The following is a 20878-nucleotide window of genomic DNA, read 5'->3' as shown; positions in this document are numbered from 1 at the left end:
ATGTCATTTTATCCCTATAGCCAACTTGCCCCGGTCTTCCCTAGCAGTCGACTTATCATATCTTTATAGTTGCAAAATCTATGCCTGTTTCTTATATCCGCCCTGTACGAGCACGCGGTCCGAAAGGAATGCTGTTGTATATAATAATGTGTAGCGTAAGTAGTAACAAAAATGTAAAACATTAAATAGCCATAGTGTACAATTCGATAACTCTTACGGTTTTATTTAGGAACTTTTTATGGTACTCGTTTAGTGGAAAAGTACTTCTGTAACTCATACAGTGAAAATGAAAATGAGGTTATTTGATTGAATCAGGTAATAAATAAATAGCTCAGAGCCCGAACAGGGTGGTAGTGTCCATTAATTAATTTTAATTATAAAATTGTGTATACGTTTCGGTCCTTATTGGACCATCTTCAGTACAGGAAAGATAAATTATATGAACAGATTCGTAAGTTCGACATCCACAAGAAGTGCGCAGTCACAATTAAACATAAAATTATCGCATAAATGTGTTCGTTTCGTGGACATTAATGTAGATTAATTCGTAACTTTAATACAGATTTATAGACGGTAACAGACGTCGAGGAAGCTGATTTGGTTATTAATGGAAACTTCTGATGTGAATCGTAATCTTTCTTTTATCTATTAATCTACATTAATGTCCACGAAACGAACACATTTATGCGATAATTTTATGTTTAATTGTGACTGCGCACTTCTTGTGGATGTCGAACTTACGAATCTGTTCATACAATTTATCTTTCCTGTACTGAAGATGGTCCAATAAGGACCGAAACGTATACACAATTTTATAATTAAAATTAAATAATGGACACTACCACCCTGTTCGGGCTCTATTTATTTATTACCTGATTTTATCACACGAGCCATTAGTTTTATATTATTTTATTGAGTTCTTTTTATGAGAAAACTATGCAATCAATTCTTTTTAATGTGGGAGGATGTGGGAAACGAAAAATACGGATAGTTTTTAAAAATGAGCAAATCAATAATTCACGAAATTATCTTTAATAATTAGATAAATTAGTATGACTCGTATGTGTTGATCACAAATTTCAAAGAATTTTAAAGGACTCAGAGCCGTGACAGGGTGGTAGTGTCTAACTATTCTATTCTAAGTTTATTGCGAAAAAATATCACCTCGGCCAGGATTTAATAATTAGTCTGGATGGCTAGAATATAGTATCGAATATCCTCCCGGAAAGTCACACTCGTTATTACTTTCTGCCGATGGCACGAACAGTGATCAAAGTCAGACTCGCGTAAAGAAACAAACTGTTGTTATTTCGACGGATCTGACAAGACTCTCTCTAGCGATCGATCCCCTGTCAGAAACCAAGTTCAACGATCCCCCGCGCAAACAATCTCGCGCATCCCAGTATCGTATGTTTAATAATCCTCCGAGAATCTCTAATTGCCCACATTAAACATGATAAATCTCTTTAGGTTACCAGTAATAAATAACAATGTAATAAAGTAATAAATAAATGCTCGACGATGCAACGATTTATTTAAATACGTTCATCTTTCTCGTTCTGTGCTTTAAAAAAGAATACATTGTTTTGTTCCTTAAAATTACGTATAAACACACTGCAGCTCGATAAAAAAAATTAGTAAGTTAGCAAGTAATAATAAAAAAATAGCAAAGTAATAATAAAAAACAATGGATTCGTTTAGTCGACTTTAACTGGCTCTTGTTTAATAAATTCAATAAAAATAAAAATATAATGTGCAATGTTTCGACCACGTGTTTGGGTCCTTATCAAGCACGATTTCTGAAAGGGACGAACGCAATAATCGGTACATGGTTCGTTTTAAAGTCATGTAACTCTGTCAAAAAAATTGTAGGAAAATTTTAAAGAAAGCATTTTGTAGGTAAAATGTAGATTGTGGAACTTGCATCGAATTTGTCGAGAGAAATTTTTTTTATCGAGCTGCAGTGTGTCAAATATACGTAATTTTAAGGAACAAAACAATGTATTCTTTTTTAAAGCACAGAACGAGGAAGATGAACATATTTAAATAAATCGTTGCATCGTCGAGCATCTTCATCTCCGTTTGCGGCGCGCGTTCCTCGAGGCGTGCGGAACTCGGCCGAGTTTCGCAGCTCGCGAACCGCAGAAACGCGTGCTCGGCAACATCCGCCTGTCCGTTCGCTCCGTCTGCCATTCGCCTCTCGGGCTGGTCACCACTACCGGCCCGTCGTGGCAGAAGGGAGGGATCGGGAACTTCCCGTCTGCGTTTTCGCCCGTGTTGCATGGGACGTGGTTTACGGAGGAGCACGTGTCGCGCCGAGCAGCCGCTTTACGATAGGTCGCGACGAGAGTGCTGCTTTCCCTCTCGCTCTCTTTCCACACTGGTCGAATCGAAGAACAGAGAAAGAGGAAGGCAAAGAGAGTTTGTGCCACGTTGCGGCGACCGGCGAACGCGGAGCCGAGTGGAAAAGCGGAAAAGACGACGGTGTCGAGTCTGTCGCATGTTTGCTCTTCTCGCCCGACCCGAGAGAGTTAGTGGCCTTGAGTGACGTCACCGAGGCCAATAGGAAACCTTCCAAACGGCGCCGCTATAACTCGGTCTACCTGAACCTGAGCAGGAGAGAGAGGCGGAGAAAGAGAGAGAAAAACAGAAGGAAAGAGAGAGAGAGAGAGAGAGAGAGAGAAAATCTGAGCGAGAGCTCGTCCTGTGACGTCATCTGCGCGACGGGCTACGCGCAGCTGCTCCGGCGATGTGATCGAGGTAGAGTCGATTGAAAAATTTCTAGCGGGGAAGAGATACATAAATGTCGCGCCTCTCTCGACCCGCTTTATCTCGCGTCTCCTCCTCCCCTCCCCGGGATATCGCGTCGGATTGTTTGTCGGTTCGCCGGAGATTCCGTCCGTCCGGCCGTTTCGTGACGGCGATGTGTTGTTGCGAGGTGGAGGAATCACCCAGGGACGGTTCAATAACATCTTGCGCCCCCCGGCGAAGCGCGACATTCTCAAAACGTTAGACTGTGATGCCAGAGAGCGACCCGTAAACGCTTAAGAGCCTGCGCAGAAAGATTGTCGTAACCGTTTACGACTCCGTCGTAAGACTTAAGTCGGTGTTGGAAGTTAACCGCACAAAGAATTGTGGACGTAGGTCGCCTTGCGATACGACGAATGCGACATACGTCTACGACAGATTCGTAAACGGTTACGACAATTTTTCTGCTCGGGCCCTGAGACTGTCATATTAGTCGTAGACGTAAGGCAAGACGCCTTTTCCGACTTTTTTTTCTCTGCCTTGCCTTACGTTTACGACTAAAGACAGTCTAAAGCCCGTATCAGACTACGGATTGGGATTGGGATTAGATTGAAATTTGACCAATCAGAGTAAAAGTTACTGAACTTCAGATTAGTAAACTTTACTGTGATTGGTTAAATTTCAATCTAATCCCAATCCCAATCCGTAGTCTGATACGGGCTTTAAGCGTTTACGGATCGCTCTCTACCATCGGCCATTCTTTACTTTAATCAATCGGCCTCTTCGGACGATTTGTCTTCATCTCATCTCTTTCGTAGACATAATTGCCCGCCATCCCCCCCTCAAGACCCGGCCCTTCCGCAGCCGTCGCCTCGTTCCCTTTCTCGCGACGCGGTCGATCGGTAGAGAAACGTCGTCGCGCGCCGCGAAAAGCCGAAGAAGAATTTATCGCGGGCGACATGCGTGATGTGACGCGACGCGAGAGAAATGCACCCACGCGCGTATGTACGAGCGGGCCGCGCGCGCGCGCGCTCGCGTCCGTGTATGCGTGGTGGCCCAGCGCACATACGCACGTACTCGCTCCGGACCGACTAGCGGCAACGTCGCGCGCGCGCACACAGGCGCGCGTACGTATATATACGTACACGTACGCCGTTTGTCGGACTCGGCCGCGCCGACGGCCCGGAGTCACCGACTTTTCGAGGCCACGACGGGCGCGCGCAACGCGCGAGCGCGTGTGCCGCAACCACTCTCGCAGATCGCGCCGCGCCGATTACGGGCCGCGCGATCTATCGGCGCCGCGAGATACGAGCTCAAGGACGCGTCTTTTCCGCGCGCGCGCGCGCACTCGTTCTCGCGGGCGAGACCGCGCGACCGTGAATTCCGGCCGGTAACGCAGGAATTTCGTCCGCGTTTTGTGCGCGCGCGCGCGCGCGCGCGCTTCTCTCGGGATCGAGAGGGCCGTATTTGGGTCGTTTGAAATAGTAATTCGCAACTCCCCTCGGAGCGTTACCTTCGTGAATTATCAATCGGAGCGGATCAATTTTTTATTCCTCGGGAAATCGAATCGCGCGCCGCGATTTCGGCACCGCGTCGCCGTCAATCGTGTCGCTTCTCTGACGAGCAGAGATTTTTGCGCCCTACGTTTAGCACTGGACACGTACTCGTGGTAGAAATCTACATCGGCCCGCCTCCGTTCCGAATTTTCGCCGTAGGATGCGAAACGTCCCCCTTTCGCATCCGGACACCCGGTACAATCTGGCGCGCTGCATTCGCGCTTTTACGCCGTTTCCTCAAACTGCGCCGGGAATGATAATGAAGCTGCGCGCGGTTGATGGCGGGTAACGAGGGAGAAGATAATCTCCAGACGCGCTTGGAATCGTTTCTCATTCTTTCCCGCGGAGCGCGATCTCCCCGCGACGAGGAGAAAGTGTCTCGATTCTCCGACGGCGATGGCATTGCGTGATGTAATTACGTCACTGATCGTAAACGACAATTTGATGCCGCGTAACCGACATACATTAGACCTATCAACTCCGATTCTCTTTCTCCACTGTCACGGCTTGATACTCTCCGTAAGAAATTAAAGAGAGAGAGACGTAACGAGATATTTTTAACTTTCATAAATTTATCGCGCGATAAGGATCGCTACTTGTCGATTCTATTCCGACTCGTAAACTGTGCTTATATAAACGTTGGGTCCGCTCTTTTTAGCCGAACTCCCTGCACGATTCATCTCTCTTTTTCTTCCAAGAAAAAAAAAGAGGAAAGAAGAACCGTGCAAGAAGTTCTACTAAAAAGAACAGATCCACTCTTGTACGTGTATGAATTCTTATCCGAATTTACGCGCCGCGAAATTTGTACTCGAAACAAAAGCGCGTCGGCCACTGCGCACGCGTATAATGTATCGGGTGGCAGCGTGTTGGGTCTTCGTGTGCCGTTGGCTTAAATCAAAACGCTTAAAAGAATTCGTCGACGACGTGCAATTGTACAATTCATCAATTTGCATAAATTTTTTAAATATATTTACTGACTGTAAAACAGAATGTTTCTAGGCGCAGAGAGCACATTGTAGATTGAGTTTTAAGCTGGACTCGCGTCCGGCAAGTCATCGAGTTACGTGGCTTTCGCCGCGCGTTACATTTAGGCAACGACTTTCTTCAGGCACGGACGACTTCCTAAAAGTTCCTCGTTCCTCCCTGAAGCCGCGGTGTCGTTGTTTCGTTAACGGTATGACGCAATGACGAATAACAGACGCGCGCGCGCGCCCACGGCGCGGCTAATGGACTGTGCATACAGCACAAAAACTGAGTGCGGTGCACACGCACACGCACTTTCGATCGTTTTCCCCGGGTCGTTCGTACATACATACGCAGTCCGCTCAGCCCTTCGCTCAGTAAAGTAAATTTCGGCCCCGCGCATACCGAGAAGCGGCGGCGTTTCTTCTCTTCGACGAAAGCGGGAGTACACAAGGATGACCTGAATTGCGATCTAGGGATTCTTTTTCGGCGCGAATACTTGTAAATTGCGCTTCCGATCATCTACAATTTATACGGGGGAGAAAGAGAGAGAGAGAGAGAGGGAGGAGGTGTCCCCTGAATTTTCGTTTCGTTACAAATTTCTCGATCGACTTAAAATTTATGAATCCGATGGCGAGATCTCTCACAAGTTTTTTTTTGGATCTGTTATGAAAGAATAATGAGGTCTGAAGTAACAAATAGAAAGGCAGGAGGAATTTCTTGCGTTGCCATTTATTTATAACGAGTTCTAAACATTTTGGCAAAATATTTCTCTATGCAACTATACATATAATATATACAGGGTGCCCCATTTTAACTTGGACAGTAAAATATCTCAAAAACTAAGCCCAGCAAACGAAAATGTTTCAGACAAAAGTTGTATGGTTTCGAACCATATCCAATCGAACCATATGGTTCGAAACCATACAGCTTTTGTCTGAAACATTTTCGTTTGCTGGGCTTAGTTTTTGAGATATTTTACTGTCCAAGTGTTAAAATGGGATTTTAACACTTCGTGTGTATTTGTTTTGTTCTCTCGTATCTCGTATATGTATATATTTTTCTCTGTTTATACATAAATAAAATAATAAGAATAATTAAAAAATAATTTAAAAAGCTACGTACATTGTTTCTATTACAAAAAGTAAAATTGCTATTAGAGGTTGTACAATATTTTATACGTAATCCTGTATAATCATTTTAATGGAGATGCGGAAATGAGGAGGAAAGAAGTAGATAGATACTGATTGACAAGGGAAGGAAGAAGGTGGTCAAATATGTGAGGAAACAGAAGGGCCGATGGAACAAATAAAGACATGTGTAAAGAGAGAGAGGGAGAAGGAGTGAGGTAACGAATAAAGGACGTGTTAGATTAAGAAGTACAAAAGGAAGTAGGGTAGAAGATAGTAACGGGAGGTGTGCAGAAGTTAGTAATTTTGTAAAGTTGGCTCTAGGCCGTAAAGTCGAGTCGTGCAATAAATATATTGCACAATAGTTTTTCCATAAAAATTTTTATTATTTTGCTTAAATTTTAGCAATAAATTTTGATCTGTTAAACTCTCGTACTCGCTGCCGCACACGTTTTTCACATGATGCGTGGCAAGCAAAGTCTTAAGTTGTCTGTTTCACATCTGTTCCTTATTCGTGCAGCAAAATGCAAGAAGTCAGATGGTTTGCGGATTCTTGTGACTCGTGGACGCCAAAGGATTAAGGAACCCACTCTCTCCTTGGATATCAGTCGACTGCATATAATGAGATGAATACCTGACTCGTGCTTATAGATTTATTTCGCAGCGCTCTTGCGCGTCCATCGACATATCGCCGTATTACCATACTAGTCTATTCTCTAAAACAAAAGAAAAACAACCGCCTCCTTGAGCCTATCGATCCCTACTTTTGACGAGGCAAATTCAATCTGCCATAAAGACGCCTGAACATCAGAAGTTAAATAATTAAATGAGTTATAAACTTAGAATTAAGTTACGTAATCAAATCAATTATAAAGTTAAAATCACAATTTAAATAGAGCAATAAAAAATTTTTTTTAGCAAATCAAATATAAAGTTAAAATCACAATTTAAATAGAGCAATAAATTTTGTTTTTAGCAAACCATCAAGGATCGTTGGTGGAGCAGGGTTGCATTTTTCATCCCCTATAGAGTATCGACACTGATCGGTTTCAAAGCTGCGAGCGTACAAGTTTCATTGTCGTTCGAGTCGTGCATTTCCATTTGCCAGTGGCCACTTCATTCACTGACAATCGCATTCTTTTTTTGCCGCTTCTAATCGCCAATCGCTATCGCGTCGCGCTGTGCGCCGTGCTAACTCGCCGTTTCCTTTGTCGTTTCTCCATCGATGTGTCGCGTGTTCTCCCACCAATCCGCGCGTTTCTCTGCTCGCGCGCATCATCATTTTGTCGCGAAACCGCTAAGTATCCGACGCGCGGCGAATTCGCATTCGTCGTAAAATGTCACGCGCAAAGACGAATGTGCGTGACAATAAATTCCTACCCGACCGAATGGATTATTCGTATCTGACGCGATATACCATCTCCTGTTTCGCCGATATCTCTCGCGACGAAAAAAATGCATCCTTTGCGAGCGACGCGTGACAACAATTCGCCAGTCGGCCGTCTCGCTTTCGAATGACTCTCGCAATGTTCCGTTTTGTCTCCAATGATCTACAACGTGTGCTCTCTTCATCTGGAAACATTCTATTTTGTAGCCAATTTCACGAACGTCGGTTAATTGTTAACCAGAGTTCAGAGCCAACTTCCTATCTTTTTCTCTAAGAAGAGACAGAGAATCAATTAATCTTCGGTTAGCAGTTGACGGACGTTTGTGAAACTGACCCACATTTAAAAAATGTGTGCATTCGTGTTGATTTTATTGTACAATATACATTGTACAATCGTGCATTGTCGGCCAATATTTTAAGGCGGACACTGAGAAGAAATTTTCGCCGCCGTAGCTAATCGTGGTTTGCTAAAAATATTTTGCTGCCATAACCAGAAATTTCTAAACCACAGCAAACGGTTTGCTGTCGCACCTAATACAAATAGGCACAGTGGCAAGATATGTGGCTATCACAATGAAATATTAGTTGTCCATATTTTACAACTGCAATTTAGCTGCAGTTTTTAAGCTACATTTTTCTTTCCGTGTACTGATTCGCTTGTACAAAACAGTGTTTCTAATTGTAAAAAATACATTGTGGATCAGATTAAAGACCATGTTCTGACACGAGAGGCACGTGTCGGCTCCGTTCGGTGACACGCGTGTGAGATGCACGAGGGCTCCCCGCGTAGCTCGATCGGTAATACAAAATTACAAAAATGAGGATATACGCGACTGTTTTCTATTAATTACACCGCAATCCGTGAGGGAATTTCTGAGCACTCTTCATTCGCGATCTCTTTTTCGCTTTACAAATCGATGCGAGTGGAATTTCAGCGATATCGAGACCACCGACGTGTTTATTACAATAATAATTGCCACTGACGTTTTCGCGGCATCTGTGCGTCTCGAAAGATTCATACAGAATCCAAAGAATTCACGGACGTTACTTCGCGTTACATACTTTCCCGTATTATTTCAACGCTATTATCAAGCGATAACGTATCGCATTTATCTCGCGTTGTACAATTTTTATACACGCAGTGTCCCGCGAAGATGTTGCGAATTGATTTCGGAGGAACGGACTCCTGTGCGGCTCCTGATCTTGTACATTTACATTGCGATGTACACGTTGTAACTTTATTAATTTAATTGTCAAATAACTTCGCTTAATTCAATAATTAATAATAGAATTAATATTACACCTTCATTTTTCTAATTACGTACTATTAAATATTTAATTATTAGATAGAATAATTATTACTATTTTTAATTATTTATTATATTATGTCAAATTTATAATTACATAATGTTATATTAAATTCTGTTCGCTGTATTTTTCGACACAATTCTATGTGGCGATCGAACGAAAAACCAACAATGTTTTGTTTGGTTTTGAACCAACCAATCTTCGGAATCCTCTGCGCCACGATCGCCACTAAATCCTTTTTACATATTAACCGACATTATTTCACAACTGCGTTGTTGTTGATTTGCAGCATCACTCGAAAAGGATCCAAGAATCGAAACGTTGTGTTATAAACTAATTGAATAACTAGCCAGTTGGGTTGACTATGGGTTTCCAGTCTCAATTTTTAATCATTACCGGTGACAATAAGCAACCTCTCCTTTCGTCAATTACTTGAATAATGTAGCGAACAGAACACATTTATACAAGAAGATGCAAGAGGAATATAACGAGACGCGAAAGTGTCTCGCGCCGATTATAAGCATAATAGTTATATTGAATTGCTTTCCGTTTTCTGCCCCCGCAGATTCGGCACTTTACTGGTCAACCAGAGGGCCATTCCAATAGTCATGCTGTGCAACAGGGAGAAGTGTCTTCGTCGAATCCTAATATACTGTCCATCGATCAAATTGGCCCCATCTTACTTCAGGTTCGTATTACCCATTCGAATTAACAGGCGGGAATTACACCCGTGATTGATCGTCGTCAAGTCGCGGGCGCGAAAGCCAACGAGAATTCACGCACTGAAAAAAATTTCTGGTTGAATATGGACGAACCAGATAATTCCTGTAGGATTTACCAGAATTCCTGTAGGATTTACCAGAATTCCTGTAGGATTTACCAGAATTCCTGTAGGATTTACCAGAATTTCTGTAGGATTACAGGAATTCTGGTAAATCCTACAGGAATTATCTGGTTCGTCCATATTCAACCAGAAATTTTTTTCAGTGCGCCTTTTGGCAACTCGTCCTTACGAGATTGTTACAACGTTGCGTCTCTCCTGTTTGCAGGCGGTAGACGGCTTTATGTTCATTGTAAATACGGAGGGCTGCGTGACGCACGTTTCGGAAAATATAACGCAGTACACGAAGTACACGAAGGACGATGTACTTGGAAAGGATATTTACAACATTATTCATCATGGAGATCACAACACCTTCATGTCCAGTGTGTTACCCTCTGTAGGTACGTATCTCAATCCTGTCGCGCGCACCCACACGCGCGACACACGGGGGTGACGATACTCGCGGGGTAGATCGTAGATAGGCGCAATCGAGCAGGTTACAAGTAATTTACCCGCTCGATTCATGAATGACCCTCTTCCTTGGGGTTTGCGATTCATTTTTCAATTTCTTGTTCGCGCTCGCCTCGGGGGGGGGGGGGGTGGCCTTTACAAACTCGAGGGGTGACATCTCTGATAGATTAGGGCGTTATCCTTTCATCGTGCTTCCTGTATTTTTCACATCCATATTTTCAATTACAATAATTGCGAGAAGTATTATTGCGGCGTGTGCTCTGGATCTCGAATTTATCTTTATTTTTTTGAACGAATTCCCACCTCAATTTTTCCCTGGGAAGAATTTGAGATAGAGGAGAGTCCTCTGTTATGAGAGATATACAATAATTCTAATATGAGATAGCAGGTGTTCAACGTCCAAGTTCAATCACAAATCTGTTTTTTTTCGCTACAATCGCACGATCTAACAATCAATTTTCCACTAAACAGATTTCACCCCGAGGGTAATAAACGGTGGAACCAACAAGGCGCCTATTAGTTTAGCAGAAACTCCGCTATCTCGTATTAGGGGCCCATCTCATAACAGGGGACTTTCCTCCATTATTAAAGTTTTAGCGTCTTTACTTCGCATAAATTTTGAATGATACGTGATCTGTTTGCGAACGAACAAATATTAGAATTCTTTAGTAATTACATATTTTTATAAACAGAAAAATTCGAAACTATTTGATCTAGTGAAAAACATGTTGCTTGAATAGACAAATTAACAGTAGGTTGACTTTTAAACCACGCTAATCCATCGGAATGTGACTAATTGTTTCGCATTTGAAAAGACACCTGAGTTGGCACGTTCCAGGCTGGACCAGCGATCCTCAGCCTCAGTCCAAGAATCGCGTCTTCAATTGCCGCTTCTTGGTGAAGCCGCCCGACGATAAGGACGAGACTGTGGAAGAGAAGCAACAGCGAGTCTCGAAGTATGAGTCTATGCAAATCTGTTCTCTTCTTCTGTCCGAACACGTAGAAAGCGGTGATGCATCCTCCGAATCATCAGACCCTGGTCTGTTGTGCATAGTGCGTAGGATATCGCCGAACGAGAAGCCCATCAATACTTTCATTGAGCAATTCACCGTCAAATTAGATACCACCTGGAAGATTATTGCGGTCGACATCAGTTGGTTAACTCCCCCTTACACCGAGTACCTAAAGAAGGTAAGGGTAGAGCCATGTCGCGTACTTCGATTACCGTATTGTTCGCTCATCCCGATACGCAAATTCGATAATAATTGGACTATTGTGTGAAATGGCCAGAGCGGGACGAACAACTGCTTCGAAGGATTCGAATAAGATGCGAATCTTTTTACAATTTGATTGTAGTACGCGGGGGGGGGGGGGAAGGAATCTTTTTTTTTAAAAGAAGAAACGTAAGATTGCATTGTGATCTCTATTTGTATTTATTATATTTTATACTGCAAGTAAAAAAGCATATTCTTTCTCTCTTTCGCTGAAATAATGAATTAATCACGGCCGTCTGCCTGCTGTTATTATTTATTTCAGCCTCCGAAAGATTAAAGATATGATTGATGATGATAATTTCACGATACCTTTTCAAAATGACTTCACAACGGCATTGTTGTCTTTTTGCGTAGTTACCCTTTCATGATCAATTTGTTTTTTATTGGTATGTTTTTGTACATGTAATGTTTTTTTTTTCAATAATAGAATGCACGCTAAGTCTTTCGAGTCTTTCGAGTCTAACTTTTAAACACGGCAATTTGGCCAACGAACGTTTTAAACAGTTACACGTGCGTCCGCCAGCACGTACTATAAGTGGGACACTAACAAGATTCAAGAGACAAGAAAATGTAAATGGGACTTACAGCGCCTCACTGGTCATGAAAAGGTTGCCTTTCGCATTGTTGCACATTCGGAAAATAATATTGGTTTCTGTTATATATAACATTATATACATATTATCGTTGAGAAAAGAAGGTACTTCTGAATTATTGACATCGAGTTATTTAATATTTGATACATATAAACTTTCAAAATTGAGAAACGTGTCGTATTTCTAGCGAAAGATTTATAATAATTTTACCATCAATATTTAAGCTTCTTGTATGTGCCTTCTTTTCTTTCCGTACCTCCAAATTGATTAAGAGAGGTGTTCACAGATACGTGTCTTTTTTTTTGCAGGATTTTTTGGTAGGCACAATATTTAAGGATCTGTGCCACCCTCATGATCTCAGTACGCTCATGAAGCATTTGAACGACACGATCCAAGCCGGAGAAAGTACGAGTGATGTGTACCGGCTACGCATTAGTCCTGATAAGTTCCTTAAGATTCAAACGAAGTCAAGGGTTTTCAAAGCAAACATGATGAATACGCACGAGAACGACTTCATAATGGCAACTAATTCCATCATTGGGGAGTAAGTTCGCCCTCAGTTTATACAATAATCATATCATGTAATTCACGGTCATTATTATCCTTTAACTGGTCACTGTAAATTCTAAATAATAGACTCTAGATGATAAGCGATTATGCATGAAGAGAACGTAGAAGTGGAGATAATCTCATTATGGCGTATTGTATTTCATGAAAATGATATTTGATATCTTAATGAAATATGATGTTCAGGTGAAGAAAATAATTCGCGGTATTTTCTTATCGAAGATAACTTATCTAAGAGTGATTGTAGTATTTCAGTTCGAGATGCAATTTCAATTCATTCACAATTTTCAAATCACTTACACTTGTGCTGTGTTGGATTTTTGTGTTTTATGTCAACTAGTTTGCTATCGCTTCGATAACTTTTTGTTAACATAATAAATGTCTGTAAGTACTTAATGTATCTTATCCTATTAGTGTTTATTCTAGCACAATAATGACATAAATTTGGTGTACAATGATTTGATGTATGAAATTGACGAGGTGATAAAAAGTCATTTGCAGAAAGAATTGTAATTGTTTAGTCATAATTATAATTATACAATTTATTTTAATTGTAGCTAAATTCTGATTTTTACATTTGATCTAGAACTTTTCTTTTAATATTTATCTTGTAAAGAAATTATATTCCCATAATGAGATTGTTTAAGTACCTTTAGTATAATAGTTAAATATAAAATAAATATATTTCAGCTGGTTATCTCAATTTCTAATATTTTAGGAATAATCTTAACGTTAGACTTTAGGAAAGATAGAGGTTGTAGTGCTCACATACAGCTCACATGCTCTTCCGTTCATTTGCACCCATTTATTAATTTCAAACCATTAAGCCGAGGAGTTATTTTATGTTTCATAGTATTATGATACATACTTGGTTTGCAATGAGTTTGCAAAGGGCACCACATTTGCATGTAAATTAATATACGGTTTCTTATTGGTGTTGGAGATCTGGCCACTCTTGAACTATTGTCTTTCACTGTAACCTAGTTGTATGTAAATTTCAGGTTTTGCTTTTAATGTCAACCCAGCAACGACGCCCGCTACATATTAACTTTGCTCATGTCTAACAATGTAATATTACACATGATTTATTTATGTAATTTATTTTTGGCGACATTTAACGAAGTTTGTATGGACATAGTGAGGCTTTAAGCGCACAACATTTGCTTCTTACTGTACTCATGCTTGAAGAAATTCATCACGATGTTACTCGAGATCTTTCCGTTAACTTCTCTCTTGAATATTTCACTGAAGGGCCGTGCGCGACACGAAGAAAAATAGCAGCTTTCTGTAAAAATTTAGAACATTCTAATTTAAAATGCATATAGAGTTCAGGTAATTTATAAAGTATTGTTCAAATTAAATTTTATATTTTGCTCTAAATTATTAATTATACGTACATACTTTGCATATTTCCTGATAAGTATATTATATGATAAATATATATAATACGCATTTAAACATTTAACGGAAAGTAATCTTGATGGAACAAGAAAAATCGCACATACTCGTATTGATGCACTAATAAAGTAGTAACATAACTGAAACGTAATGAAGAATTACCGGTAAAAGATATATCATATTGAATATATCTAACTTTCAGAATATTTCTTGCTTAAAATTTGCTTATATCCGAATTACGTTTTGAAATGTATGTATAATAAAGACAACGGCGTATCTGCTCGTTGGTAAATAATCTAAGTTAAACATATATTTTGTTAAGATATTTCACAACAGCTTAATTACTTTCTCTCTTGATCGCAAACGATTTTTTCATGTAAACTGATTAAGTGTGGTAGGAAGAGACTTTGTGTAGTCAAAAACACAAATGCAGTTTCGTCTGATGTTAGTGAGATTGTAAAGGATCGAGTTTCCCTCTTTCCTATCGTTGACCGAGTCAACTGGTAAACCACCTTGGAAAAAGGTGCATTGAAATATGTAGAGAGAGAGAGAGATAGAGAAAGAGAAATTGTTAGTATGATTCATCACACCTGAAAATAATATTTTTGTTCTTTGTTGTTCCGATTGTTTAAAGTATTTAGTTTTTAGACAATACAAATTTTGATAGGAATATTGCAGATATGGGATCGATTGTTTTGTAAACGAATGAAATATATTTTAGAGCAATTGTAGTATAAGCATTCCGCAAGGAGGAAATTTCGTAAACTAAAGATCTCGACACGATTTCTGCTCCATAAAGCTGTAGAATAAATAAATCAGTTTTGATACCAGTGAAGAGAGGTGATGAAGCTGATGTGAAATACTGTGCGATTTTGTTAGTCTAATAACGAATTCGGCAGCTTGCACTGGTGCGCACTGAGTGCACACCAAGGCTCGTTCAGAATCTACTTTTATATTTATGGTCATCTTAAGTACATGTCCAAAAAGTATTTAGCCAAAAAAATGATCCGTGCGAAAGCTATACAGATCAGTTTACTGGCTAAGGAGTATTTCAAGAAGTATGTAAGACGATTCTTAAATATAAAAATTGACTGTAAACAAACCTTAGTGCGCACTCGGTGCGCACTAGTGCAAGCTGCGAAATTCGCTATTAAGCTAAGGAGATGCAGCTAACTGACAAATTTATATGTTACTTAATTTTTCTTGTTCATGATAGGGACAATGACTTAATGATCGAGGGTGGTCAGCTTTCCAACAACAAAGTGTGCTCAGGACACTCAAGCAACCGTTGTGCAAATAATAGTAATAATAATAACGGTAACAATAACAATAACGTGGGTGGCCCGCTGATGTCCGTCGCGCATCTGAACGGTCAAGTGAGTGGTATCAGTGCTCGCGGTATGGCGACGACGGCCGCCACTTCGTCGAACTCGATCGCCTTTAGCACGGGGGGTGCTGGCAGCGGCGGCGGTGGTGGCGGCGGTGGCGGTGGCAGTGACTCGTGCAACCCCCTGACGTCGCTGAGCACGTCAGCCGGCAATCCGTTCAACCACTTTTCGGGGAACATGGACCTGGAATTCGAGCTCTTCCCCAGTTCCACATGGGACTTGGACGGTAGCGCCGGGTGGACGGATAGGCCGGAGTCGAGAGCGAGCGGGCCACCGAATTCGCGACCACCTTCCCAGCCATCCCCGACATCACCGAGCCCGCAGGGAACCTTCTCTAACTCGACGTTAATGCCTATGGGCAGTCTTAGCCCAAGTACGGTCTGCGTCGCTCCCACCTTCAGTAATTCGTTCCCCTTCAGCCCTCTGCAGGAGACCACGCAGACGGCCACGTTGAGTAACGCTGCCAGCAGTGTCAACGCCAACGGCAGCGGCGGCGGCGCCGGCGGAAGCGGCATCAGCAGCGGTGTCGGTGCCGTCGGCAATAACACCGCCACGTCCACGGTGAAACGAACGGAGGAGAGCAACAAGAGCGGATGTCCTACTAGCAACAGCGGTGGCGGTGGTGCCATGGACAGTACGACTACGAGGACCAGCAATACTGCCGTCACCGCCGTCGAGACTCAGAACAGCAGTGTAGTGTCCACCGAGTCCGGTAGGCTCAGAAACTTATTGACGAAGGGCCCGAGCGCTAGTGAGGATAGTCAGGACAATGCGAATAACGATTCGGATAGTCAGGGCAAAAATCGGATATTGAAGATCCTGTTGAACGCGCAGGACGAAGACGACTGTCATTCGGAGCATAAAGTGCGTACGAGCCCGAGCAACATGCCAAAGCCAAGCATGGAGTACTCCAAGTCGTCGCTCGGAACCAACAACATGTTATTGCAGGTAAGTCCACCGTTTTTCATTGACCACCGGAAATGTTAGCATTTTAAAAAAGAGGCTGCACCGAGAGAAAGGTGAAAATCACCAGTTTTTTTTAAGTAAAATAATGAATTAATTTAGTATGATCAGCTCGTTGGATGTAAAAACAAATGAATCAACAATGTTTTAAATTATTAACTATTTGACTTTCATCTTTTATTCGCTCGTAACATTATTGGCCTTTGTATTGATTCATTTGAAAATAAGGAATTGTTCGCATTGTAATTCGCGGGCCTCGCGTAGCGCTGCGTCGTGCGTGAATTCGTGGATGCGTGGAGGAAGCAGGGTCGTTATGCCATGGACGCTAACGAAAGAACGCTAACAGAAAGGTTTTTTGGCTGAGATTTTCTGGTGATATTTGTAATAAACTCTTTGCAGTTTATTTTTAAGAGATGCTTATTCGGTATCGTTGTTGATAAATTGATTGCCAATTCAATTATGTGTACTATTTCAACTTGAGACTTGTTTCAAGATCGACATTTTTGGTAGTTTGCCGAGTTGAAATAAAATATATACGCACACACGAAAATATTAGGCAGTCCGACTACAAGACATATTTCTATTGTATTATTTGCATAAATGGCCAAGTTTACTTTTTATCAAATAAATTTGTTTGTGTTTAGAAACACAAAAATCGATCAGATTCTTAATTTGTAGATGTTTACGCACAGCTGAACTAGAATAAAAAGAAGAATTTTTGTGAAAATGGTGCCATGTTAAAGTTAAAAATGATTTGTTTCGCCAAAGATTTATTCAGTTTTTAGTTATAAAAATTTTTTTTCAATATTTTTTATTATTTTTGTACCAGCCAAAGAGACGACCTTTCAACACATTAAAAAAAGAGTTACTAAAATTGATCAATTAGACCGTTGTACAGCAAGAGTTTTTTTTATAATTGCATCCTCCTTAAATGGACTATGTATTTGATAGATTAAAGCTATTAAGTGTCCTTTGTTTTCCATTCATGTTATTATTCGATTGAGAGAAATTAGAAATTTTTATCAAATTTATTACCCTTACAATAAAGATACCGTTGCATACGTTTTTCTGTACGAATTGTATATTTACCGAATTTTTAATTCTCACAACTACTCCTCTTTGTTGCATTTTAAGTTATTAAACGAGAAAAATGACGACGATGACGAAGAAACACGTGCCGGGAAGAAAAGAAACGAACTTCTGCAACAGCTGATGAAAAGCGACGACGAAATAAAGTTGCCGGACCCACAGGTACATTTTATGTTGTCACTACCTAGAAGTAAAGATATGTAGCACAGAACGTAAAAGGCATAAGAAATGAGATGGAATTTCCACCTCAGATGCACGATAAGATAAGGAGTAACTCTCTATTAAAAAAAAGTAAGGGGACTATGCCCATCTTATGGGCATATAGTTCATCACACGAACGAAGATGTATATTCGACATATACTTTTTATTGATAAATAAACATACTTTTTTCAATTCCTTATGTTATCTATTGATTTTTGGATACAGTTTAAATTTTATCTCGGATTTTGATGTTCAGCATCACATTCTGTAACTATGACAACTTTTTGATAACTTTTTCCCGTGAAAGTTACGTGAAAATATAGAATATTACCGCGTTCGTAACCAATTAAAAAATAAAAAAGGAATTTTGCTGTGCAAGAGTCAAAGCTTTACGGTACAATGTAGTGGTAAATATGAGATTTTTGTGAATGAATCGTCATGAATCATCGTTTATAAGAGCGGAAATTGAAAAAAATAAGCAGATAGGGAAAGAGAGAGGATGGATTGTAGCGGAGCACGTGGCGAGAACTGAACAACGAAACGTTCGCGTTTTCTGCAATAGAGTCGAGAAGATGATCCTCTTTTGCGGAGTCTTGGATTCAACACGACGCCGTCTCCGTCGCAATCAGGCGATCACATGGCTCTCGGGAATACGATGCAGGTAGGCCAGAAGAGGCCGGGAGAGGATGGCGACTTAAACATAGCCGTGAAACGGCCTGTGGATGGCTCGCATCAGGTGTCTTCTTCGGGAGCTAGCTCCTCGAGTAATTCAACGAGCAAGCTATGGGAGAAGAACAAAATGTTGGCATCCTTACTGGCGAAACAGCCACCGCAGCCAACGAATATCCCACCGATCCCTGCTTCCGTGATATCGTCTATCCCACAGGTAGCGATCTGAATAAATTTCTTTCCATTAATTTTCTACGCTTTGTCGTGCTCTACGTGATAACGCGCGCAAGATCAATTTTCACGTATGACCCGATCTGTAGCTCCAGAACTTACTCTTAACAATAGAAATTGTTAGACTGTAGTCTAATTTACACACTGATTATTTGATACGCATATCAAATAGTGTACCTCAGCCGATCAGCCAATGACTAAATTATTTATTAGTTATTTACTATTTGATACGCGTATTAAATTCTGTGTAAGCTAGACTTATTATAGGTTCGCTTGGAAAAGGTCGTGGCTGTCATAATAGAGTGGACGGAATTTTAACCTGTTTGGTGGGTGTATCTGCCACCAGTTGTTACAAGTCGGGCATTCTCCTTCCCTTCGGCCATATCGTTGCCATCAGTTTAAGTGGAGTCATTGCCATCAGTTAAGGTGGAAATTTCGTGGAATCAAGACAGAACAGAAAATCTGCGAGACTTGAAATTATGTGGAATTTCGTGAAATCAGAAATGAATTCAAAATTAAAAACGCGGTTCTCTCCTTATAGTTCTAAAGTAAGAAATATTATTTGAATGTTTGTAATTATAATTATAATAATAATAATCGATCTTTTAATTAGGATAAGCTGCCTCGCTTAAAACAACAGCAGCAACAGCAGCAGCAGCAGCAGCAGCAACCACCTCCGCAACCGCAACAACAGCAGCAGCAGCAGCAACAACAACAGCAGCAGCAGCCTTGGACCGGTGGCAGTATGCAAGTTGGTAATAACGCGAGCACGACGACCACGCCGTCGGCGCGTCCTCTTCAAAGCCAGTCGAGACAACTACCTCGTCAATCAACCAATGCCTACCTCAGTCATATGCTAAGTCAAGTAAGTGCGACTCTATTTAATTTAATAAACATAATAAAATTATGACGGAAGTAGAGATCGATGTCGCCAGTAAATAATTAACGATATCTCGAGTGGTTCAGTCGACCCAGCTGGCATAAACTTTATTTGGGAAATATATCCACTACGTTTCGACCATACGAATTGTGGTCCTTATCAAGTGATTACATGTGCTTGAACATGTGGATTTCGCAAATTCTAAGATTGGAGTGTAATATTGAAAATCGTCGAATGCTTCCTCGATAGGACGCGTGTTACAAAGCACGTGCGTATCTGACAACGGAAAGATTTTGATGTATACTTATCCCCACCACCGCTATGGCCATGGCCATAGACACAGGGTGCTTCCGAAGAAGCGCTCGGGGCAGCTCGGGGATTAGATTTTGGTATAGTATACGTGACGTAAACTATACCTAAATCTAACTCTGAGCTGTTCCGAGTGCTTCTTCGGAAGCACCCATAGTATATCTAGACTGCTGGTTCTCTCAAATTTCAGGAGTGGGGGTAGAGCTCTCGTAGAAAAGGATGCACTCTGTTTCGTGTCTGTGCGTTCTCTCTCGCACACGCGAAAAGAGGCTCCTGAAATTTGAGAGAACCAGCAGTCTAGATATACTATGTCTATGGCTATGGCTATGTAGCAGACATTTATCATTGAATGTTTCTGAAAGCTTCGGTGCTATATGGGGTATTCTTGTGTTTTCCGAAGAGTTCTATGCGCTAGTATACTTGCATAATTTTTCAAAATTAAAGCCAGCGGCACACGATGCCTTTTTGGCCTGCTAGATTGTTTGCCCGAGTCTTTATTGGTTGGAGCCAATCAGTATGTGGCGTAATAGGTCACGTGACTTACCTAGCTTCTTTAGCTTCCCAAACTGGGGCATAAATAATTAAATTTCCGCTGTATATATTCTTGCTACCGTCTTAATATTTTTAAATGTATTTTTTTGCAGCAACAAAGGCCCCAAATGGGACCAATCGAGTCCGAGTTTCCGGGCGGTGGAGAATACCGTCAAAGCAACGATCCAACCAACTGGAACAATCAATCGTCGGATCCGGACCTCTCGGAAATTTTGGATCAAGTTATCGATTTTGTCCCGGACGAAGATGTCGCAAGTAAAGAGAAAATACTAAAGGATAATCTTTTGATTGTCTGATTTTATAGATGTGATATATTACAATTATATTTCAATATAATTGCCAATTTTTATAATGTGTTTCCTTAATAGTAGTAGTAG

At 41.1% G+C, this 20878-nt stretch overlaps 1 protein-coding gene across 8 annotated transcripts in view; it reads left to right on the top strand.

Moving 5' to 3' along the window:
* Positions 1–20878, top strand: part of LOC105562067 (nuclear receptor coactivator 2) — a 166579-nt gene that overhangs the window by 126649 nt on the left and 19052 nt on the right. For 7 of the 8 annotated variants that reach the window (XM_012012582.1, XM_012012580.1, XM_012012581.1 and 4 more), the window contains 9 exons: positions 9658–9780; positions 10142–10316; positions 11225–11577; positions 12562–12797; positions 15435–16554; positions 17704–17820; positions 18423–18746; positions 19374–19625; positions 20594–20756. In XM_012012582.1, coding sequence (XP_011867972.1) covers positions 9658–9780; positions 10142–10316; positions 11225–11577; positions 12562–12797; positions 15435–16554; positions 17704–17820; positions 18423–18746; positions 19374–19625; positions 20594–20756 — 2863 coding nt within the window. The remainder of the gene's footprint in view (positions 1–9657; positions 9781–10141; positions 10317–11224; positions 11578–12561; positions 12798–15434; positions 16555–17703; positions 17821–18422; positions 18747–19373; positions 19626–20593; positions 20757–20878) is intronic. The other variant, XM_012012583.1, reaches the window with a different exon arrangement.

The sequence above is a fragment of the Vollenhovia emeryi genome, unplaced genomic scaffold, assembly GCF_000949405.1.
Source record: "Vollenhovia emeryi isolate VEMERY1.0 unplaced genomic scaffold, V.emery_V1.0 DF939196.1, whole genome shotgun sequence".
Classification (NCBI taxonomy): Eukaryota; Metazoa; Arthropoda; class Insecta; order Hymenoptera; family Formicidae; genus Vollenhovia; species Vollenhovia emeryi.
Note: the sequence above shows the minus strand (reverse complement) of the source record. Positions and strands in the feature narration are given on the sequence as shown.